This window comes from Prionailurus bengalensis, chromosome B1 (assembly GCF_016509475.1).
Source record: "Prionailurus bengalensis isolate Pbe53 chromosome B1, Fcat_Pben_1.1_paternal_pri, whole genome shotgun sequence".
NCBI lineage: Eukaryota > Metazoa > Chordata > Mammalia > Carnivora > Felidae > Prionailurus > Prionailurus bengalensis.
Window position 1 is genome coordinate 27,197,910 of NC_057344.1, and position 25,150 is coordinate 27,223,059.

General features: G+C 38.0%; 1 protein-coding gene across 2 annotated transcripts in view; it reads left to right on the forward strand.

Moving 5' to 3' along the window:
- Nucleotides 1-25,150, forward strand: part of TNKS (tankyrase) — a 215,720-nt gene that overhangs the window by 152,760 nt on the left and 37,810 nt on the right. Inside the window, exons 12-17 of one of the 2 annotated variants that reach the window (XM_043560611.1) lie at nucleotides 5,425-5,596; nucleotides 11,977-12,056; nucleotides 15,721-15,866; nucleotides 18,068-18,233; nucleotides 19,699-19,918; nucleotides 20,207-20,316. In XM_043560611.1, coding sequence (XP_043416546.1) covers nucleotides 5,425-5,596; nucleotides 11,977-12,056; nucleotides 15,721-15,866; nucleotides 18,068-18,233; nucleotides 19,699-19,918; nucleotides 20,207-20,316 — 894 coding nt within the window. The remainder of the gene's footprint in view (nucleotides 1-5,424; nucleotides 5,597-11,976; nucleotides 12,057-15,720; nucleotides 15,867-18,067; nucleotides 18,234-19,698; nucleotides 19,919-20,206; nucleotides 20,317-25,150) is intronic. The other variant, XM_043560620.1, reaches the window with a different exon arrangement.

The window sequence follows — 25,150 nt, forward strand, 5'->3', positions numbered from 1 at the left end:
AGAGGTCCCCCACAGCTATTTCCTTAAAGTTGGTTTGGGGTTTCCAGGATTGTTTTGGCATATTTGAAGCATACTCTTTTTTTAATGATTTTTTTTAAGTTTTATTTTCATTTATTTTGAGAGAGACAGAGATAGTGTGAGCAGGGGAGGAGCAGAGAGAGAGAGAGTATCCCAAGCAGGCTCCACTGTCAGCACAGAGCCCAACACGGGTGTTGAACTCACAAAATCGTGAGATCATGACCTGAGCCAAAACCGAGAGTCAGACACTTAACCAACTGAGCCACCCAGGTGACCCTGAATCATAGTCTTATGTCCTACAGGACATAAGACATAAGACATATATTTCAGGCCAGATGCCATTGTGATTTTGTATCATGTATCTAATTACCCTCTATAGGAAAATCATTAATTACTACTCAGAAATAGAAAAAAAAATGCATACCTCAGGTTTCTCTCTCTAGATACAAGGGAAAAGGGGGGAATATATTTTGTCTCTAAAACTGCCAGATACGTTTTTTTCTCAAGCCAAGTCCTAACCACACATTACCACACATTATATGTAGCATTTTTCTTATTTGAGTCAGTGTCTGTACTTCAGTGAAAATAATCTCCTTGGTGCTGAATGATAAGCATCTTTGATGGCATCTTATATCATATCCTCATGGTGGAGATTGTGATGAAAATAGGACTGGCTCTAAAGAAGACTTGGTCACAAAAACTGATGCAACACTCCCTGAATTCTTCCAGAAATATGTATGTTGGTGGTTTCAAATTATATGTATACACACACACACACACACACACACACACACACACAGGTTGTATCTCTTTAAAATATGAATAATAAGTTAATGGTGGTATATATATAAAGTCTGTCAAATATATCATTTAGGTTAAAAACATAAAACTTACAGAGAGCAATATATATATGTATATGCATATATATACATATATATTTTTTTTTTTTAATTTGAAAGTTCTTAGAAGAATCCTGTGAGTGGCAATCTCATTTATTTAGTTATCTCAGCTTGAATGACCATTTAAGTACTTAATTATATGTATAATACAAGACTGTATTTTGGGGTGTTTTTTTTTAGGAGTTTGATTATTACATATAAAGAATATTTTAAATGTTGTTAAGCCTGTTTTTTGACTGAGTGAAGAATTGTCAATGTGTGAGTCAAAATTGTCAAAGCCAAGAGGACACACACACACACACACACACACACACAAACGCATGACTTTCAGGTCATGGGCTATGTTCTGTACATTGATGGGCCCTTTTAGCCAGTGCTTCCATTTATAGATTTTGTGGATAACATGCCCAAGTCATTTAATCTCTTATATTTCTCCATCAGTAGAGTGAATTACTATCATTTGCCATTTGTGTAACTTACAGAATGGTAGCAGAGTCATAAATCCAAACTTATGGGAACCTTTAAACAATTAACGCTCCCTGTAACTCTCTGGGACCACAGTGAAATATACACTAGCTCCAAAATATCACTTTTCTACTGTGAAACTGAATTAGAGCAGCAATGCAAATCCTGCCAGATGACCCATTTAAAAACTCGGGGACACACTACAGATGTAGTCCTATAAAATAGTTCCTGCTGCCCTCTAAAAACAAAGTTATCACCAACCTTGGAAGGCACATACCTTTTGGACTTCTGTGTCTTGAACTACACGTGTGGAGGGAAGAAAATTGGAGTGACCACCTTGTAGAGAGCCCTGATTGTATCCCGTGACTGGTGGATAAAAGAGTAAACAAAGGTAGAACATTAAGGGTGTTGATAAAGTTAAATATAAGGAAGTTAGGGACTTTTTGTTTTCAATTTTGAATCAATTTAAAGGTCAGTAATGACTCCAACAGACAGCTGATTTCCCATCCAATAATCACTTTCCCCCTTCTTTGCTTCAGAACAGGGATCAGCAAATGCATTCTTAAAAGTCCAGATGGTAAATACTTTAGGCTTTATGGATACTTCTCTAGCCATTTTAAATGTAATCGTTTGAAAATCTAAAAATCGTTCTTGGCTTGCAAGCAGTACAGAATAGTCACCTGGTCGGAATTGACCCACGGGCCATAGCTTGCCTCAGCAACCTTCTTCTGTGGGGCTCTACTTTGTTCAGTTTTGGGAGCTCCACAGAAGGCTGAGTCTGACCAGTTCTGGTGATCTTACTCTCCTTGCTAGTGACTGGTATAGGCATGGCTTCAGGAAGCGTTTCTGCTTCCAGCCATAAGGAGAAGTCCTCTGGAAAAGGTTTCTTCTCTCTTACAATAGATGTATGAGACATCCTTTTGGGCTTTCACTGAGATTTATGGAGTTGTTTGCACGGAGCTGCCATTGTCATCTTTGGACCATAGAAGGACCAGCCTGGAGTCCTGAGATCGGGGAATCTGAGAAATTTGACATTTGCTTCTAGTAAGGAATAACCCTTCCTCACGAAAACTCTTGTCAGATGTTTGTTTAATGTTTTCCCTATCATCCATCCTTGTTAATTCTATGGGTTGTACACAGTTCCACCAAATTATTCCACTTGTTTCCATGGAATGAGTGTTCCTGTTAAATATCGCTGGTACTTTTCTATCACTTCTAGTGCTTCAGCTATGTTGTCTGATAAAGCACTCCATAGATATTCTTTTGTTGCTGTGATAATTAGAGTTTGAGGGGGAAATTCTCTCATTATAAAAAATACATTTTCTAAAGCAAAGAATTTTATGTTACACTGATCTGTCTTGTACTTTAAGAAAGTTTGGTTTTCTGAAATATTAGAATATAATACTACCTTGGGAAGGAGCAGATGCCTTCTATACATAAACAGGGATGAGGACACAAAGCTTCAGTATATCAGCATGGTTTTAACTTTCTAGTGTTACCAATCAGTCCTCATCAAATGGTTGGAATTTTTTTCAGCTAAACATAAAAAATTCCTTTTATAAATTAACTCTAAACGACTTATACATTATTTTTTTCACTTATTCACAAGATATTGGTGAAGCTCCATGAAATGCCCTATACCTTTTGTATTTCTGGGAGTGGGGAGGGTAGAGGGAAGAGTTACATTTAAGATTAAGTCATAATTTCTGCTTTTAAGTCGCTTACAATTTCAATAGAGCATCTAGCACAGAGCCTGATATTAGCAAGTGCTTAGTAAATGTTAGTTGCATCCCTTCCTTACAAGACTTCTTTGGAGGTAAACTACCTGGTTCTAATTTTGACAGCCAAATGCGAGGGTAAGGAGCGTGAGAAGAGAATAATTACTGGGTAGAGAAATGAGAATACGTGTCCGTGGAGCTGCATTCAGAAGCAGCCATCCAAAACCGAGAGGGGGAGAGGAACAAGAAAAGTTAATGTAAATAACGTTAGAGAGTGGTGATTTGGGGCCCGATTTCACTCCATGAGTGCATGCTCCAGGGTGAGTGAGAGAGAGAAGGGAATCTGCTGTTTTCTGTATTGCACTCAGTTTCACCATGCAAATGCATTACGAGAACCTCTCCTCACACGTAGTGCGTTTGTACTGTTTAAAGATACTGTATGTGCTTTGGTGTTCGGTTGATCTGTTCACACATTGAAGGTGAAACGAGTGTTGAATTTACTGAGAAACCCTAGGTCTGTCTCTGCCATTGCATTGCTAAGGTATTTTCAAGGATAATATTGACCAAAGGCAAACTTTACCTTTTGCAATGACTTTAGAAATGAACATCTTCATAAAATAGGGTTCCAGGGTGATCTCATAAAGCTGGAGCATAGCAGGCCTATCACATTGTGATGAAAAAATATAGTAGAAAGGAAGGGAGTGTGAAAGTAAATTACAGATGGTCTTAAATGACATGCTGAAGAATTCAAGGTTATTTGAAGGCACTAAAGAGACCCTCAGTTTGAGCTGAAGAATAATTTTAGGTAATATCTGAATTTTGGAGTAGTAATTCTCAAACCATGTTACCGTGGTTTAACAAGCTGTATTGAGAATTTCTGTCACTCTGATTAAATAATCTAGTGAGTTTCTTATGCAATTTCCAGAAAATCATTAATGATTAGAATATTCCCAATTTTAAGTTTTTCTCTTGTGGTGAAGTAACAGAAATGTTCATAGAAAAAGTCAAGAAATTTAGTTTGGTAGCTTATGTTTTCCATCAATACATGGTAATGGCTGTGTTTTTATGTTGCCTGTATAAACAGTCGCTTTTCTGCTGGCAAATGAGATCTAATTAAATATGTCAGTATTTCATGGCAAATTTTGTGAAACACCATTAAGAATTTAGATGAACCCTTGCCTGGACAAGTGTGACCGCCTTACTAATAATGATGAAAGACTGGAGACATAGAGATCAGTTGTCTTAAATATTTTCTTTCCTTAATCTTATATTTATTTGGTGGGTGTGGACAAATGCTTAAAATAACCTACTAGCATATATTTGTGAATTCACTACATGTCCTTAAGAGGAGCTTTCTGAGGACCCAGAAAACCTATATAATACAATCCATATTCTCAATAGCCATAACTTTAACTTGGTGAACAAAAACTACCCAGGTGTTATAATTTGTAAGATAGTGCTAACTTGACATGGATATTTGGAAAGTCAGTAATCATCAAGCCTTTAAGCAACAAAAACACTTCCTGAGAGAGATGAGACTTGCACTGGATTTCATAATCCAGAAAGGCAGACAGAGGGCTTGTCTGAAAGGAGCAGCATATACAATGAACAGGGACTGTGGTCTGATTGGAATAGAGGGTATTTACTGGGGCATCCTGGATATTTGGGGGGACCTCCTGGAAAACAGGTTTGATCAAATTATGAATGTGATTCCAAAGCTTAATGTTGTCTTAAACAGTCTTAAGACTAGCTAAATGATTCTTCCTTTATAACTCTTCAAAGTTTTAAAAATGGAACATTTGAACCTTTAAATCTTTCTGGTGGGGGGGTGTTAAATGTGTTGGTAATTCAATGAGAGCATTCTGTTATAATTATTTACTAAAATTAGAAGAGAACTGTAATTAGCTACTTTGTCTTTGCCTACATACCCTGCTGTCTTTATATTACAGGAGCAAGTTTGGTAAAACCCATTCATCCAAAAGTATTTAATGTGCATCTGAGATGTGGCAGGCAGTGCAGGTCAGGGTCCCGCCCTCAGGGATCTCACATCCTAGTTGTTGAGGGGAGTGGCCAGGCGTGGAAGATGGACAGGAAGACAGTTACTCAGGGAAAGGATGAGTATGTCGTCATTTGTATTTGGAAGGTGGTGAGACTAAGAAGGGGATATTTTTTCAGAAGCAGAAAACAAAGGTTAATAGTGAATAGTCTGTGGCATTTTTCAAAAACCTCTGACAATTTATTTTTCTCATAGAAACTTATTTGCTAGGGTGTAAAAGGGAACAAATAGATGCTCAATGCCGTGTGCCCACCCAATGATCTTTCAGATGAACGCACTGGACACTCTTGGTCAGACTGCTTTGCATAGAGCTGCCCTAGCAGGCCACCTGCAGACCTGCCGCCTCCTGCTGAGTTACGGCTCTGATCCCTCCATCATCTCCTTACAAGGCTTTACGGCAGCGCAGATGGGGAACGAAGCCGTGCAGCAGATTCTGAGCGGTGAGTTAAAGCAGATGAACGGTGAGGTCTCGGCTTCCCGCTTCCCGTTTCACGGCCACCGATCTAAGCAGACAAACTTTGCACCGCTTGTTTTAAGTAGCTCCTTGGAAGGCTTTCTTTGCCTGAGTATCTCTCATACCTCTCCTTGCTCCCAGTTTAGCCTGAGACCCTCCCTCTCAGGCTTTTTGGTGGAGTGAGGTAGGTATCATGAAAAGGAGACCTATGCTCTGTTTTTTTCAGTTTTAAATTGAAAATCCGACTCATGGGTGTGACAACCAGAGGTGACTTAAGGCTCATATAAACAGTATGGAATTATGGTAGCTCTCAAATCTATCAAATAGAGAAAATTAGAAATCACTCATATGGTAATGATCTTTAATTGACTGTTAAATGTAATAGCCTGACCTGCTTTTTTGTAATTCTTACCTTCATTGTGCCATTATGAGATTATCTTGGTTTTTTTTTCTAGCTTAAATATAATTATAAAATCTTGCCGAATGTTAGTGCCTTCCTAGAACAGTATTAGATATTTTAGCTCTTTAACTTGTTGAGGGAAATCAAAGGTAAACAGATATGAAAGTAGATTAGTTTCCCAAGCCCCCAAATTAGAGGAAATAACACAGTCTAGCTATTAAAAAATGGTGAACAGAATTAATTTGGTGTAATTGACTCTTCTTTCCCATGGGTTATATCTGCTCTAGAATGACGTAACCAACTGGAAGAGTTAAATGGAGAAGGAAGGCTACAGACTAGTAATCCAGAGTCCCAGTTTCTTTCTCCTGCCTGTAACCCAGTAGTTCTTTACTCCATCAGGCACAGTGCCCCCTTTTCGTAATGAATATTCTATAACATCCCCTTTTCTTATACAGAAATGAAATGTGTAAATAATGTGACCTACCTTCACAGCTACCTTCTAAAAACTCATATTAGATGCCCTAACTATAATATAAAGAATGACAGTAAGTTACAATAAAATAATTTATGGTTATTGTAATAGTAATAGCTTGGGCAAAACTACACTAGAAGATAAAAATATACCCCACAGTTTTCTGAAAGACCCCCCCAAAAGTACAACACAGTTGAGCATCACAGCTGTCTACTAAAATAGGGAACTTTCCAGACTTGTGGAGCTCATATGTGTTAGAGCTGAATCAGAGCTAACCAACCCCCTAAGAGTGTGCCGCACTGTAAGAGCTAGTAGTTAGGATTTACTTTCCTCAGGCTAATTCATTGGGAGATAGTATCGTTCAACTTCAGTCTTAGATGGTTGATCTTGAGTTGAAGTAAGCCCTATCTAGGACACCTTTACTATCAAAACTAATAAGATCTTAAAGGAATGAAATTTCCTGTTATAGGATTTCAAGCTTAAACTATGAAAAACATGACTTCATTTAACTTCCTGTTTCTACAGAGCAATAGAACATTTACTTAAAGAAGGTAATCATGCTTTGACTAGGAAATAGTTCTGCCTTCCCAGTAAATTCTAATATAATTCCAAAAGGTGTAATTTTTGTTCAAACATTCTAAATGTTTTTCTTCTGCTTTTTACCAAGAACCATTTAGTGCTGAATTTTCAGTTAGTTTCTTTAAATTGTAACCATAAATCAGGCAAACAGATAGCCATCATGTTAAAAATTCTTAATAATACTACGCATAATTTGGAGATAATTGACAAAATGGAGAAGAAAGGATTGAATAAATTAGGCAGATTTGATCCATTAATGTTTCTTAAATGTCTTCTAAATCAATGCAATTAGAGTATATGACTTCTGGTAAAAGATAAAATTAAATACTGAATCACAAATGAAATATTTTATTCAATTATTCTGATAATTCTTCTTAGAAGTTTGTTTGGAAGATAAAACATTAAATAGGTAATTAAATGCTTAACATAGGATATGCCAGAACTTTTTGGTTTAATTCTTAATATTCTTTATTGATATGGAAAAATAATACAGTGGTAGAATTATATGATAAAATCTTGCCCTTAGAAAGGTTTTGAAATGGGAATTGTTTTTTGGAAGAGGAGACAATTTTTTTAAATTTTTAATTATTTGAGCACGCACATGAGTGGGAGAGAGTGGCAGAGAGGGGGAGGGCGGAAGAGAGAATCTTAAGTAGGCTCCATGCTGAGCAGGGCTTGAGCTCATGACCCTGGGATCATGACCTGAGCTGAAACCAAGAATTGGATGCTCAACCAAGCCACCCAGGTGCCCCGAGGATACAATTTTTTAAATTAATATTTCTATGAGCAACTTGAGTATCTATAGTCTGTGGACCATGTACTAGCTGGACTTTTTGCTTGTACCTAAATTTACTAATCCAATTCCAGTTTATATCTCTAATGACTCCTAAAAGAATGCATCAGTCATATAGGATGTATACCAGGTTATTGGAGTTGTGTTCTGGGTAACATTTTTATGAAGATACATTTAATAATGTTGATACCAGGTTTAAGATCCACTTTTACAAACCTGCACTTCCAGCTCTCAAGTCAGTAATTGCCAATAGTTTACATTAATAAAGTTTGAATTAGGGGTGCCTGGGTGGCTCAGTCGGTTGTGTCCAACTCTTGGTCTCGGCTCAGGTCATGATCTCACGGTTCATAGGTTGAAGCCCCACATCAGGCTTCATACTGACAGTGCGGGGCCTGCTTGGGATTCTCTCTCTCTCTGTCTGTGCTCCTCCTGCACTTGTGCACTTGCTTACTCTCTCTCAAAATAAATACTTTAAAAATAAATAAATACTTTAAAAATAAAATAAAGTTTGAATTGTAAACTGTTGGCAGTATTTATGTCAAAATTAATGTCGGCAGCTTTTTATAAACCAGAATTTTATTTATTTATTTATTTATTTATTTATTTATTTATTTATTAAATGTTTATTTTTGAAAAAGAGAGAGAGAGAGAGAAAGAGACCGAGAGAGACAGAGCACGAGTAGGGGAGGGGCAGAGAGAGGGAGACACAGAATCCAAAGCAGGCTCCAGGCTCTGAGCTATTAGCACAGAACCCCACATGGGGCTCGAACTCACGAACCCTGAGATCGTGACCTGAGCCAAAGTCGGACACTTAACTGATTGAGCCACCCAGGCGCCCCAATGAACCAGAATTTTAAAACATGATTTCAGAAGATTTGACTTTTTTCTCCAGACCTGCTTTCTCTATATTCTGCTGTGTCCAGTGTAGTAGCTGCTAGCTACTTGTGGCTAAATTTAAATTAACTAAAATTAAATAAAAATTTTAAATCTGTTCATCATTTGTCCTAGCCACATATGACTAGTGGCTACTATATTACCATAGATAAAGAATATATCCAGCATCATAGATAAGTTCTTTTAAACAGTATGTTTAGGCTAGACCTTGCCATGGATTATTCTTTTTTTTTAATGTTTCTTTCTTTTTGAGAGAGAGAGAGTGTGAGCAGGGGAGGGGCAGAGAGTGAGAGAGACACTGAATCCGAAGCAGGCTCCAGGCTCTGAGCTGTCAGCACAGAGCCTGACGTGGGGCTCGAACTCATGGACCACGAGATCATGACCTGAGCCGACGTCACTCACTTAACCAGAGCCACCCAGGCGCCCTAGAATGAATTATTCTGACTGTATATTCCAGTATGATTATTCCATTACTTTTACGTAATCATTTATAGAGGTAAGGATTTGGAGATTTATAAGAGCTCAATTAAATACGGAAATCCCCATTTACATTTGCACATTGAAATAAGTCAGTAAGACCTATTGCCAGTCCAGTGACAGCCAGTCTACCGGAGACTTGTTTTTGTTCTGTTTTGCTTGTTTTTTAATAGCAAACTGCCTTCTGACCTTTGGAACTTTCAGTTTGGGTTTCTTCTCTTTTCTTTTTTTTTTTTTTCTTTTCTTTTCTTCTCTTTTATTTTCTTTTTAAAATTCTGGTGAGCCAGAATAGAATTGGAGAAAAAATTAGAAGCCTATCTTTAGCCTTTGACTCTAAGTGAAATCTTTAATTTCATACTCTGAAAAAGCCAATGTGCTCATAAAGGAATTTACTGATACAGTACTTTGCATATCAGCTACTCTTATTTTACCTATGTTCCCTTTTAACTTCATTTTTATATCCTTCTTTTAATTCTGTTTCTCTTTGTACGAAGCTCCTGGGTGTATAGATATCCTTTCAGCTACTACTTTGTTCCCAGAAATGAATCTGTTCTAAGCCTGTTCAGGAGTTATAATGGATGCAAAGGTCTATAATTTCTATAGTAATTAATCAATATCTTTAAATAACTACTTTCTACTCTTTAACAAGGAGTAAGAATTTCTCCATAGTTCTCAGAGGGATTTTTATATTTGCATAAAAATTTTTGCTTGATTGTAAAATTATAACCCTTTGCAAGTAGTCTGTATCAAGACCAATGTGCCAATTTCAAATAATTCATAGAATGAAAGCACTTATCCATACGAGCAGTATCCCTCAAATGCTAGAGCCTGAAAATATCCAAAGTTCTAACTCTATATACATAAACAACTGTCATTTCACTTTGCGAAATATTACCTATATACATCCAAAGGATGTTTCCGTGAGCTCTGCCAGCTGTGAGAATTACTGTCACAGAGACATAATGTCCACACCGACTCCCTCACCCATTCATGCAGCGAAGTCGTGCACACCGAGAAAGGAGGCAAATGAGACAACAAAGAACAGGATAAAGGCAGCCAAAGAAAGAGTGATGGTGGGCCAGACACACTGACCCCAGTATAAAATAGCATGGTGGAAGTCAGTTCAGCAAATGCTTTCTGAATGTTCTCTGTGAAAAGGACCTTGAAGACGAGCAAGACTTGATTTCTTTCCTCGACAGTTCCACAAATTAATGAATAATAAGCTCTTGTCTAAAGAAAAATACTTATTGATGTTTCAAAAATGTACTTCATTAAATGAAATATTTTCCTCTCCTCCCTTTAATCTTAGCATTTTATCTGCTAAGTAATATCATGACTAAATAAACACAGTTTATCTTTTATGGAAGAGTTCTCAAAACCTATGCTGTAAAAGCCACTCTTCCTGAATGAAGCACTTTAGAAAGAGCTGAAGTTGTTTCTTCTGAAATCTAAAACCTTTTCGTAGCATCACTTGATCTTCCCCTGTAGACAGAGGACTCAAGGAAGGATCTTTGATCAAAAGATAATGTAATTTTAAATCTGAAAGAGGATTTAAGGGAATCCAACACTCACTTTATAGGTGCAAAACTAAGCTATTAAGTGATTTGTCCGTCATCACTGTTAAAATCCAGGTCTCGTGGACTTCACTCACTCCTTTTGTGTTACATGAGTGTGTATACACGTGCAGTAGAAAGGCCAACATAATGTCCACAAACATTTTGAGTGACATATTTGTACATTGTTTTCTTTAAAAATTTTTTTATTTGGGCCAACGTGTAATGAATTTTTGGTTTATATTAATCAAAACCCTTCATCTGTTAACTTCATACATCTGGACCTAATGGCCTAATCTAATTATATTCCATTTGGCATTTCTGTCACACCTCCCAATTGTACATTTTTTATTGCATTTCCCTGAAGCCATTCAATAAATGTGAATTAATGTGAATTTTAGTACACTGATTATATTTTCTGAGATCACTAATTTTGGGAGTAGTATTTCTGTTTCAAATTGAGGAAGTTGAGGCCAAAAAGAAAAAGGCTAAACACTGAATACTCAAAGTTGAGTGGCTCCCCTAGGTTTGCACAACAAAATCAATGGCAAAGCTTTGCGAAAGCACTTTGTAAGACCAAAGTATCATAAAGATGTTCTTGATACTGTGTTCTATGTTTCTTTATTCCCTTTTGCCAAGTTTTGGCCAGAAGATTTGAAAGCTAGAATAGTAGGGACAGAGAAGGATTTATGTGTCTTCGAATTTATTTAAATGTAGCTTAGGATGGGGGTGCCTGGGTGGCTCAGTCACTTAAGCATCTAACTCTTGATCTTGGCTCAGGTCATGATATCACAGTTTGTAAGTTCAAGCCCCACATTGCACTCTATGCTGACAACATAGAGCCTGCTTGGGATTCTCTTTCTCTCTCTCTCTCTCTCTCTCTCTCTCTCTGTCTCTGTGCCCATCCCCCCTCCCCCACTCTCTCTCTCACTCTCTCTGTGCCCAGCCCCCATCCCCCACTCTCTCTCTCACTTTCTCTCAGAATAAATACTTTTTTTTAATGTGGCTTAGGATGAGATGGATGTAATTGAAATAAGAAGCCACTTTTTTCTCATCTGAAAACGGTTTAGAAAATCCATAGATTATATCTCAGGAATTTCTGACCCCTTAATCCCTCTTTCCATTCACCAAGTAATTTTCCTTCTTAACTCTGTGATTCCTTAAAACCTAACACTAATCTCTCCTCTCTTTTATTCAGAAAGTACACCTATACGCACTTCTGATGTTGACTATCGACTCTTAGAGGCATCTAAAGCTGGAGACTTGGAAACTGTGAAGGTAAATCAGTGCTTTTAACATCTTGGGTGGCACTATTGAACTTTGCTAACCAATTCATTTTAAGCTTATAAGTGAAACCATTCAAATCCAAACAATGAAAGGGAAAAACAAAGTCGATCCATAAACCAGGAAGATTTCCTAGTACGTGCTTTATATCCATTAAACCAGTTTTAGTCACTTTTCTTCTGATTATATGAAAGCTCTTTTATTTTCACTTATATTAATGAAACTGTTGCTTTTGGCCACACTCATAAATTTCTAAGCTAGTTCAAGCCCAGATAATAGTACAATAAAAATGTCAAAACAATGTTTCTTCAACTTTTCCAAGAGATTCTCAACAGTTGCTCTAGAAAAGCATTCTTATGATCCTGCAACCATTTGGAATTACTTATGTACAGAGGATGGATTTTCTTTTCTATGTAACTCTGCTTGCCAGGAAAATTTTAACAGCCGTTGTTTGTGGTATAGAAACATGGTTATAGATTTAATTTTTTTCAAAGATGAAATAATAGTCTGATCTTGAATATGTTTTTTAAAAACACACACTTCCGGGGCGCCTCGGCTCAGGTCATGATCTCGCGATTCGTGAGTTCAAGCCCCGCGTCAGGCTCTGTGCTGACAGCTCAGGGCCTGGAGCCTGCTTCGGATTCTGTGTCCCCCTCTCTCTCCGCCCCACCCCTGCTTGTGCTCTTTCTCTCTCTGTCTTTCAAACATGAATAAACGTTAAATAAATAAATACACTTCCTATCTGTAACCACTCATGCAGGGGTGATAGAAAGAGGTGGCATTTTGTTCTTGTTTGGGGGTTGGTCTTGTGGTTTCGTTTGTCTTTCTTTCTTTCTTTCTTTCTTCCTTCCTTCCTTCCTTCCTTCCTTCCTTCCTTCCTTCCTTCCTTTCTTTCTTTTAAAGAAAGGCTAATGTGAAATTGGGACTGATAGTCGTAACATTATTTTTTACAAACTAAAGTTTGTCACTTATTAAGCAAACTCTATTTTTGTGATTTTTAGCAAACTACCTTTAGCATTCTTTCTGGTTGAAAATGACAATAAATGTGCAGAAATTTTATTTTTGTTTCAGTATGTGGCCATTTCTAACATCTCTTCCATCTTACAAGAACATCTAAGTTATTTAAAGAAAAAATAGTAAATTTCATTTGTAATAGCCACTGGGGAGAAATCTTAAAGTTCTCTTAGATCTAAAATTATATACTTTTTATTTTCATAATTAAAATTACATACTTCTTGTCATTTGAAATGTATCCTAATAACAGAAAATCTTTGGGGGCACCTGGGTTACTCAGTCAGTTAAACGTCTGACTCTGGGTTTCAGCTTGGGTCATGATCTCATGGTTCCTGGGATCGAGCCCTGTGTCGGTCTCTGTGCTGACAGCACAGAGCCTGAGCCTGCTTGGGATTCTTTCCCTCTCTTTCTACCCCTCCCCTGCTCGTGCGTGCACACACACTGCCTCTTGCACTCTCTTTCTTTCTGTCTCTCAAAATAAATAAACTTAAAAAAAAAATCTTTAAATAGAAAAGTGATCAGGACTCCTTTTCTGCATCACAGCATTGATAATCTGGGCTCCAGACTTACTACATGTGCCCATTATCATTAAATTCATCGTTTAGTATTTCCCAAATATGTAGTTTTTAATTCCATGTGTTCTGTATGTACTGATAGGCAAATATACCACAGCTTTCAGGTTTCTGAAACAATCCATTCACAGTAAAGGCCAAATAATTTTTTTATGAATGGAATGGAAGTGGAAGAAAAAAAGCAAAGGACAGACTGAGAATTAAGTGTGGTAGGTTGCTTTCCCTATAGGCTTCAGAAAGTATTTTTTAAAATTAGGAATTAGAGGCAAGGCTGTCTGCTGAGTAAAGCACACAGCTTAACTGAAACTATGGAGACCAGGTGAGAAAGATGTGAAATTCTTTGGCACTCAAAAGAAAGTGAAATGGAACAGAGAATGAAGAACTTCCAAATATTAGAAATCAAATATTTAATAAGCAAAATGAGCTTTTATTTTGGGGACCTGGCTAAATGAGTTGTGTTTTATTCCCTACCTCATCCCTGTTTTGCCAATATTCTCTGCATGGAAAAAAAGTGAATTTAGAGTATAAGAGCCTAAAGAGCCACCAGCAGCAGCATCAAGCAGCTTTCATCACGTAGGACACCAGTAGAAGGTGTTTGCTACCAATGTTTGTATCCTTTCTTTTTACTTTATGTGTTTATTCTGTTTTTTGATTCTATAGTATATGTATTAATGTAGCCACAGATTCACTTGTCGTGAAAGGATAAGACGTATGACCTGGCCAGATGACAGTGGCTCTTCGGAGTTTAGAGTCTGGGGCTTTTCCACATAGAGCTGATGAGATCGTAGGCTCTCCCTTATGGCCCAGACTTCCTTCTGTCATGTAAGCATTGTACCACCTGAAAAGCCCTGTTTCTACTCTACCAACGTTGAAGGCGCCTCGTCAGTAAATCCGTAGAAACAGATGCCTTCCAAGGTCCTAGTTTTTATATAATCGTAGCTCATTACAGTGGCAGGAGTGGCAGCAAGATTGTCAAATGCCTGGAAAGTCCTGCCGTCATACCTTGTAGCCTAGAAAATGTCACTGTTGTCTCGGCTTTTTTGACTGTTCTTCTATTACCTTTCTTCACATCACTTCCCTGAACGAGGGCAATTAAGAGAGTAAGCAGGGATCGAGCAGAAAGATCAAGAGATCCACAAATCAGGAAAACCGGGTCTGAGTCTTCATTGTACCTTTGCCTTGCCAGCTCTATGAAAAAGGACAAGCTACTTAGCCTCTCTGAACCTTGGTGTATTTATCTGTGAGATGGAGATGATGAGCCCCTTCACGGACAGTAATTCTCTCACTGAAAGAACATGAGATTCTAAATAAACTGTGGATTATTATTCACATACTGTAATTATAATTCATCTATCACCACCAGTGGCACAGCCTGCCGGCCTTTCTTTGCTTCCCACTGCCGTGTAAGCAGACAGAATGGAGCTTGTGCTGAGACAGTAGCATTCGGAAGGAGACGAAAGGGAAGGCGAAACACTAGAGCATGACTGAAATCAGTCTGACTCTATGAGTCAGACGGACATGTCCCAAAGATCAGCTCAAGCCCTGGTGACTGCCTGGCTTTGCTGTAGTGGGTCAGGGGGCCAAGTGGGTGGCCCAGGCAGAATTTTTTTTTCTGGAGGCTTTCTGCTTGCCATGTCCGCAGAGCCAGGAGCTCTGGGTGGTTCTGCAGTCAAGCAGGGTCGGTCTTGCTTGAGGAAGGAGTGGCCGACCTCGTGCAGGACCGTAGACACGCTGTGGCGGTCAGTCTCAGGGAGAAACACCCTGTGAGGATGAAAAATGAAGGCATCATTTGCCTTGGAAAGCCTTGCTTTATGCCGGGTTTTTCTTTTCGATTAGGATTTTGGCCAGGAAATGATGAAAAAAAAAGATTAAATTGCTCTGTAAACAGTAAGAACATTTGTAGACACTGTGAAGCCAGGCATAGTGTTGATTTTTAAACATCACTTGCGTGATCTAATCTTTGGAAATAAATATTCATTAGAAAATTACAGTTTATCTAAGATGCCTGTGGTATTTTGGAGCAAAACCTATGAATAAATATTAATGTCCTTTGTGTGTGTGTGTCACTAAAGCAACTTTGCAGCCCTCAAAATGTGAATTGCAGAGATTTGGAGGGTCGGCATTCTACACCTCTACACTTTGCAGCAGGCTACAATCGTGTGTCTGTTGTGGAGTACCTCCTACACCACGGGGCCGATGTCCACGCCAAAGACAAAGGGTAGGTGCTAGAATGAGCTGTTTGGGACTTAAAAATTGTTAAAATGTGGTTGAAGTCTCAGATTCTTTTCCCTGTTAAAAAAGTCATGCATGTTTTTTTAAAACCTAAAGCATTAATAGAAACATACAGTATAGAAAACGAAAATTCCTGTCACCCCACCTTCTAGATAAAAATTTTGTTGTAATCCTCCAGACTTTTTAAAAGCAGTGGGAATGCTGCTGTGGGGGGTCGGCCTCATTTTTAACATAAATGCGGATGCCATTCCATGCAGCCTGCCTTGTAATTTGCTCTTTCACCCAGAAATAGGTCTTGAATGGCTTTCCATATCAGTACTTAATTGTTCATCTCATCTTTTTAATGCCTATCATAGTATTTTACTGCAATGTATGAATATGTTTATATAGTTTACAGTTTATTGTGTCCTTTTTTTTGCTATTAAAAATGTATAATCTCTTTCCAAAAGAAGCCATCCATCCCAACGTCATTGCTATTAATAGACACATAATTTTATTTTTACCAACTCAGATATTCTGTATTTTTATGTTAGTTTACTAAATTATTTTAATTTATCTAGTCAGAGTTTAAAGCAGCCATGGCAGCTATTTAGTGATGCAAGAAGGAAGTTTTAACTGAAATGAGCTTCCATATTCTGAGTTAATTTCATATCATCTCAAAATAGAAATAAGCAAGCACTTTTCTGTGCAATTACATATCAGAGTACTGTAGAATTAAACCACACAATTCAGACTTTAATTAACCATTATGCATTTATCTTTTAAAAGGGATACATCAGACTTGAAGTTTTGTAGTCCACTGGAGAGCAACCAACATTTATTTCTACTGCCCATTGTAGTTAGCACTTAGTATTTTTAATGTTTATTTATTTTATTTTTTATTTTTGAGAGTGACAGAGTATGAGTGGGGGAGGGGGAGGGTAGAGAGGGGGGAGACACAGAATCCAAAGCAGGCCCCAGGCTCTGAGCTGTCAGCCAGAGCCCGACGCGGGGCTCGAACTTACCGAGAGATCATAACCTGAGCCAAAGTCAGACGCTTAACCGACCAAGCCACCCAGGTGCCCCAGCACTTAATATTTTTTATCTCAAAATATTAAAAACAAAAGTACTGATCTCTAAATAAGAAAAAACATTTGGTAGCTTGTTTTTGTTATATTTTAAGTGCAACTTAAGCTTATCCTTTTATTGCACCCTGTTTATAGGAATGGCTTTCTATCCTTTTAGAATGCCAGCTGCCTTCTAACCAGAGCTTGGAGTTGTCTTAGAATAGTTTGTTCATGAGCTGAGGTGGCTAGATTTCTCATGCAACTAGAGTTTATGGTTGGTGTCATTATTTTCCTCACCAAATACTACAGTTCCTGGAGCACTTGGATTTTGACTTTTCATTGCTTAACATGTAAATATTAAATCTGTGCATTGAAGCCACTGCTGAATTACTAGGATTTCAGAAATAAAAATGAAAGACAGAAGGTAGAACTTGACTGAGTAAATTAGTTAAATTTTTTTGTCTATTTTATAAGTAGGCATACCATTTTCATTAGGAAAACCCAAATGGAAGAAAATCTGAGTGGATGAAACCAGATTATTGGTTAATTATTCCTGAAATCACTTTGTAGTGTTGCTCTCCCTATCACCAGGATGAAACCTGAATTAAAAATATTGTGATGGAGGGACGCCTGGGTGGCGCAGTCGGTTAAACATCCGACTCTTGATTTCCACTCAGGTCATGAATCTCGCAGTTTGTGGGTTTGAGCCCCATATCAGGCTCTCTGCTGGCAAGGTGGAGCCTGATTGGAATTCTGTCTCCCCGCCCCTCCCCTGCTTGCATTCTCTCTCTCAAAATGAATAAATAAACTTAAAAAAAAATTTTTTAATTAAAAATATTGTGATGGAACCTTTTCTCTGGGTCTGTCTGTATGTGTTCTAAGCATAGGATTGCTGTGAAATTTCTGTCCCATCACCAAGAGGCTAGGGGAAATCCTTGTGTTGAAAGGGGTGTTTTTGAAATTATTAATCCTTACTTGGAAATGGGTGACTGTATCTTCAAGACCCAGGGAGAATTCTTTCTTTTTAAGTGAGTGCTCATCATAGTCACTGCCAAAGAAGAATTAACATCATTTTTATTATAAGTATCATCTTAACACAAAGATCTGTTACATGTCTTAAAAATAATTTTCTTTTGTTTAGTGGCTTGGTGCCCCTTCATAATGCCTGTTCATATGGACACTATGAGGTAGCGGAACTTTTAGTAAGGCATGGGGCTTCTGTCAATGTGGCGGACTTATGGAAGTTTACCCCTCTGCATGAAGCAGCAGCTAAAGGAAAATATGAAATCTGCAAGCTCCTTTTAAAAGTATGTAATTTTTAAAATTATAAAATATAAAGTAATTGCATTGGCTTTTCGGTTAGTATGGAAAATTACATCACAGTGAATTATTAAGTACATTAAGTGCTGTAGAGATTGCTTACATTTTCTATTTTAGGGGCGTGTTTGAGTGTGATAACATGATACTTGCATAGCTTTGAATAGTGTCTGAAGTATCTTTCTGAGCTGATCTGATGAGTTCATTTCATCACAACTCATCAAGGTAGGTCTTGGAAAGAGTTGGCATTTGTTTGCATTGCTTATACTTGTGGTATTAATATCAGAAAACATGGTAGAAGGAGAAACAAGTTTTTCAACAACTTTGATTTTTTTTTCTTAGTAGCTGTATTATTATTAACAAAACTCATTGCTCATTATCAAACATTAAACATACATGTCTTATAAGAACTTTGATATTAGATTTTTATTAAAATACAAAGTAATCGTTAAACAAAGTTATTCATATAAATTTGGGGGAAAGCAACGAGATAGTAGGAACTAATAGTTATATGAAACTAACATAATTTTGTGGATTAAAAGATGTGAGAAGTGATCAGACATATATTTGTGTAGTTTTCTTTTTTTTTTTTAAAGCTTATGCTGGTTAAACATAAATAGAATTCTTGTCCCCACCACCTTTATGCCTTTAAATATGTTTTTATGAGTCTTAAGGACAATAATGTATTTGATACTCATTTTTACCTTCACTAGGTGGTAAGAAATAACTTCCAGGAAAAACAAACAAACAAAGAACTTCCAGGTCACTGTGAATTCACTGTCTAGTTTGGTTTATTCTGAATTTCTCCAGTGGGCCGGTAGCAGTCTGTCAAGCCCATAATAAAGGTCCTTGACTTTTATTCGTTTCATGTTGTAGGTGTAGATGATTCAACTTTTAAAATCAAATCCATTGTTAATACATCTACACCTAATTTCACATGAGGTGTTAAGACTTAAAATGAAAACAGTAAAAAATTAGCAGACTTTGGTATTGATTGCATTTAGAATCAAGTACTTTTTCCACTGGTGTATCTTCCTCTTCTTACCTCCTTCCCATTATACACACTAAATATCTTTATGTCATTGAAGTCTGGTCAAAAAGTAATATCCAGGCTGCTCTTAAAAGGAAAAGGGGTTTCCGGAGACAGCGTGGTGTCTGGGAAAGTATATGACTTGACACAGAAAAGGTGCCCAGCCCCTTCCCCATTTCACTGTCACCACTGATCCTAAGACTTAGACTTTCCACTGAGAAGTAGTTACAAAGCTGATCCACCATATTGCTGAGCAGGGAATTTACAAAGAAAAGGCGGGTGTTGCCTCTGGTTTTCAAAATGCATACAGGATATAGATACCTTTCTTTGGGTGAATGAAGGTGAAGTTAAAAATTAAAAAGACCTTAAGAAAGGTACTATAGAAAATACAAACCCCATTTGGTTTTGTCTCGTTGTTGTTTCAGCATGGAGCAGACCCAACCAAAAAGAACAGAGATGGAAACACACCATTAGATTTGGTAAAAGAGGGAGACACGGACATCCAGGACCTGCTGAGGGGAGATGCCGCCTTACTGGATGCTGCCAAGAAAGGCTGCCTGGCGAGAGTGCAGAAGCTCTGCACGCCAGAGAACATCAACTGCAGGGACACCCAGGGCAGAAACTCCACCCCTCTGCACCTGGCGGGTGAGCGCCCCCAGCCCCCCTGAGGCTCACGGTGCTTGCTCAGATACCTGATACAGCTCACCAGAAGATGAGGGAGACGCTGGACAGAAATAGTGAAATGCTTTTGATTGGCTTCATTTTGTATGACGCCTTATCATAAAGGCTCTTAGTCACGTGAGAGTAGTATCAGCTGCTCAGATGAGCAAAAAGTATTAAAATCGTCACGTTTTCCAGCCCTTGTGATTTGTATACATAGATAGAAATATATAGTTCTTTAATCTGACATGTTCGCCTCTTCCACTCTAATAGCAGGCTACAATAACCTGGAGGTAGCTGAATATCTTCTGGAGCACGGAGCAGATGTTAATGCCCAAGACAAAGGTGGTTTAATTCCTCTTCATAACGCAGCATCCTATGGGGTGAGCATGCTACATTTCAAGTCTAGAAAACTTCACTGACATTTACTATTCTATCAAATGCATACTGTGCATGAAGTAAGTAGATATCTAACCAACAACATAATTTAGGACAATCTTAGTCTTCCTGTTCAGCGCGTTTCTAGCCTTCCCAGTTAAGCTTAACTACCTTTTTGGTCAAGGGCTGTGCTCTTTACAGCTCCCTGTTCTCCTCACATTGTCTAGCGCAGTAACAGGTGTGTAATGGCTGCTCATTTAATATTTATTGTTACAGATGATAGAGCTTTTAGAAACCGTAAGACCCAGGAGGCTTTTTATTTGCAGGCATAGAAATCATGCTTGCTTTTGTTTATCGTCCGCATCTTAAAAATATTCAGGTAAATGGTTCAGCTCTTGGTACATACGGTTTCGTAGAATTTGATTGACTAGCTAAAGCCCCACAGTGAGAGTCCAGAGCCATTCTCTAAGCACTGGAACGGTAATCATCAGCTGAAAGAGGACGAGGAAGGGGAGTGTCTTGCAGTGTGTTGATGATGTCTGTTGAAACTGACTGCCTGGAAGTCACCCAGGCCCACTCAGGCCTGAATCACACAGGAATAATCCTGCAGGATGAATGTTCATGTGCTTATCTGTTCATCCACTAAATCCCTATTTGATTATAAAAACCCACAGATGCCCGATCACTATTGATGAGGACGGTTTCTGGATTTGCAAAAGCCTAACAAGCTATTAAGTAAAACCTAATCATTGTGATTTCCATATTCTCTTACTGTCTTTCCCCCTTGCCCTCCATAAGGAGTGTCCTCATCTTCTCATATCCCCTCTGCAAAAATCTGTATTTCAGAGAGATGACAGTCTGAGTGGGAATACTCTTAAGAAAAGCAAACAGTCGGGGCGCCTGGGTGGCGCAGTCGGTTAAGCGTCCGACTTCAGCCAGGTCACGATCTCACAGTCCGTGAGTTCGAGCCCCGCGTCGGGCTCTGGGCTGATGGCTCAGAGCCTGGAGCCTGTTTCCGATTCTGTGTCTCCCTCTCTCTCTGCTCCCCCGCCATTCATGCTCTGTCTCTCTCTGTCCCAAAAATAAATAAATGTTGAAAAAAAAAATTTTTTTTAAATAATAAAAAAAAAAATTAAAAAAAAATTAAAAAAAAAAGAAAAGCAAACAGTCTAGTTTTGAGTTGGACAAACAGGAAAGAAAATTATCCTTCCAAATGTCACATAAATTCATCGAAAGTTACCATATTTACTGCATGTATTATTAGTACTGAAATCCTCTTGGAACTGCAGTAATCTGTGCAAAGATGATTATCTTTAATGACATTTATTAGAATTTTAACCTTCCTTCATATAAGATGCCCAGTTTCACTGCACAGCATACGTTTCTCCTGAAGACCAGAAACGCTAAATATTTACCGCTACCATCTGCTTACACAGTTATGTAGAATTTCTTTACCTCTGTGTTAGAACCACAAATACGTATTGTTTGGAGATTAACATTCACTTCTTAGCATGATCCTTCTCTCCATACTGTGTTCCACTAATCTGTTTGATAAAGCTTCAGTTAAGAGTTTATCAAACTGATGGGTCCAGTAGAACTTAAAGCGGAGTCTTTGGAGTAAGTCTACTGTGGCAGTAGAAGGAGTAATTGCCCCAACCAGGTAAAACCTGTGGGTCTGTGTGCTTTTCAGTGTATTTTACACATTGTGGCTGTGGCTGAGCTCTGTCCCTTCAGTCTTCCACTGTCACAGTCTTCACAGCTGTCACAGAGAGCAGAGAACGTAAAACTTCCTTGAAAAGTCAAGTATTTTACCTTTTCTCTGATCAGAAAGGTGTTGAGATGTTACTTACACGTGTATCATGTGGTGACTAGCGTGAGGAGAGAATCAAAACGTCTCGTGATCTGTCTTGTGGTTAACGAGTAGTGCAGTGTGCAGGTCAGTCTTGTCTTCTTTCACGTTCCCTCGAAGCATCTTCCATCAGCCGAGGGGAGGTGTAATGCAATCAGGGCCCATACCAGAGGCCCCCTGTGCCATTTCATGAACTTACTTCACCGTCATCCATCTGCTCTCTCCTTCTAACTCCGTGGGAGACAAATAGTGGACATTTTTGTGTTTCATTCTCTCATCTCGTGTTATCCTGTGTGTTACCACATCCCTGCTGCTAAGCTCTGTGTAAATGAAGGTAATTTTTCAAAGTAAAAATGAACAGAAAATTCTCCAGGCTGTGTAAAGAGCATGTGGGTAGAGGTTTTGGTCAACCTGGTTTGTCCCATCCTACTGAAGAATGTTAACAGGCTAGATAATGTGTTTATGGTAGGTATTTTTACCTCCTTGTGGAGGTGGAGTTTTTGAGTCATTAAAAGTCCTTCTGGTATTCAACTTACGAATTCAAAAATCAAATATCTGTGAGTTCATGACCATGCGTTGTTATTCACTAAAAACTTTAGCCCTGTGGTTTCTTGACCTTTCTTTTTTGCCAGGGTTTTGGCATATACAAACGTCCCAGTAGCATCCCTCATGATACACAGTGGTTCCAGTTGGCAGTAGGTCAGATTATCCCCGCCACTGAGAATCTCTGCTCTACAAAATTATTTTATCTAATGCAATTGGTATACCGTATTATCTATTGTTAATAACCATATCAAATCAGTATTTATCTCAATCTCAATTAGTACATTTAAAACGAGGACCAATGTGAAACACAATCTAAAAATTTTCAAAGCTACCCTGTCTTTTAACTAAAAGGCAGATAGAATTATATTTTTATTATCTGGGTATACAAATCTGTTATCTTTCAAAAGTCCCTTTTTATTCATGTTACAATGAGCCTTGGCTGGATATTTTAATGAAATCGTAGGGCTCTGGTCCACATTAAAGTGGCAAAACACTAGTTATATTGTATTCATCCCAGTGATGCCTGAGCTGTCCTGGCTGTGTGCCCTGCCCTGCCCTGAAATAACAGTTTTGTGGAGATTTTTGCGGTGCTTCCTATGAAATAGAAACTTCTAAGTTAAAAATAAAGCTATTCGCAGAGTAGTTTGGGGTATAGTGTTACCCAGTAATCCCTGCTGACATGGCTTCTCCCTGATACTATACACTTTGCCATTTTCAGCTCTTCAAGAAATGACTCTTGAGTTTTAGTCCAGCAAGACCTTGCAGGCAGCTGTGTGTAATGGAAGGACCTGAACTCAGGATCTAAACATCTGGGATCTAGTCTTTAGGCTTTGACTCAGTAACCCAATCATCTTCAGGAAGTGCCTTAATCTTTCTTATCTTCAGTTTTCCCGTTAGTAGAACTCAGATGCTGAAATCTTCTTTACAGGGTTGTTGTGATAATTAGATGAGACCCTGAATGTGGAAAGTGCATTCTCTAGCCTAAGGCACTATAAAATCTGGGATAATAACTATTATTATAAAATAAGTCACTCCCCACAGCCATCCTACTGGTTAGAATACGGGCTGTATGTCACTTTTACGTTGCACAGCCCTAGGAGTAATGTGTGTGCTTGACCAGCTCAGTATCTGCATGAAATAGACGCAGACTAACTGGCTTCAGTAGGAGATAATGACTGGTAGCCTGGGGATAAAATAATCATGTGAGGTGTCTGCGAAATTACATAAAGCTACTTAAGCTGTTTTTTTATTGGTAATTATTCTTTGACTTGTATTTTACCTTTTTTCCTCTAGAGAGCTGAGACTGCTGTCTGTATATCTTTAACCATTTTATACAGAAAGAACTTTGCCAGCTCGGTTTTTCTAAACAGAGAAACACATAGTTTAAGAAGTTTAAATAAAAGGTGTAGATTTCATGAGAGTTTATATTAGTGGTAATATACATTATCTTGTTCAGTGTTTTGTATTATAATGCCTTATATTTTTAATATACATTTACACGAGACAGTTCATTTTTCTATTAACAAATGTAAGACCTCAATATTTATTTACCGTGAAGCATGTGATTTTCTATTATCTCATAAATCAACTTGCTGACTTTTTCATTTTTCAGTGCTTTGTCCAAAGTGTATAATATTGGGTGGATTTCATGACATTCATACAATTAAATGGTTCTAACTGGAGCCCAAGTATGTTTCTCTTCTCCCTACTTTCCAGCTTTCTAAAATTAAATTAAGGCCCTCACAGTATTTACATAGTATCTGTCATTTAAAGCATTCTGCATTTCAGCTGGATTCTGAAGCTATGTTTAATTGGCTCTTTCTTCTGGAAACATTCCAGCAGAGTTCAGTTCCTTTTCTAGACCTTCTAGTTCAGTACATTGTTCTTATAAATGGTATAGAACTAAGCTGCAGCTTATTTATTGCATTTGTCAGCCTTAAATTTCAGTTACTATTTTTGTCCCAGTGGTGTAGCTATTTAGAAGACTTAAGAATTGTGTTTTTCATCTACTTTGGTAGTAATATACTCCTTCCTGTTTATTGCCCTTTCACATGTCTGTCAGCACATTTAACAAGCATGCAATTGGTTTCTCCAAGCATAAACTACATATTCAATATAAAGAAAGTTGAATAATAAATACCATATACTTGTATACAATTCATTTTGCACACACACGTAGTTTTCCTGGGACTGTCTAATTTTGGAAGCCTGTGCGAATTAGTCTACCAAATTATATCACCCTGCCAGTACACATGGGAGTAGAATAAAATGAATCATCAGAAGCATTGTTTGAATGCCGTATAACCTTACTGGAGAGAAGCTTGAAGTTATTCCATGATTTGGGTTAACTGAACAAAAAGCTATCCCTTTTCAACATACGTCCTTTGAATAAGGGAGATACGTTTTGGGGGGTTTTTGTTTTGTTTTAAACTTTTTTTAAAAAA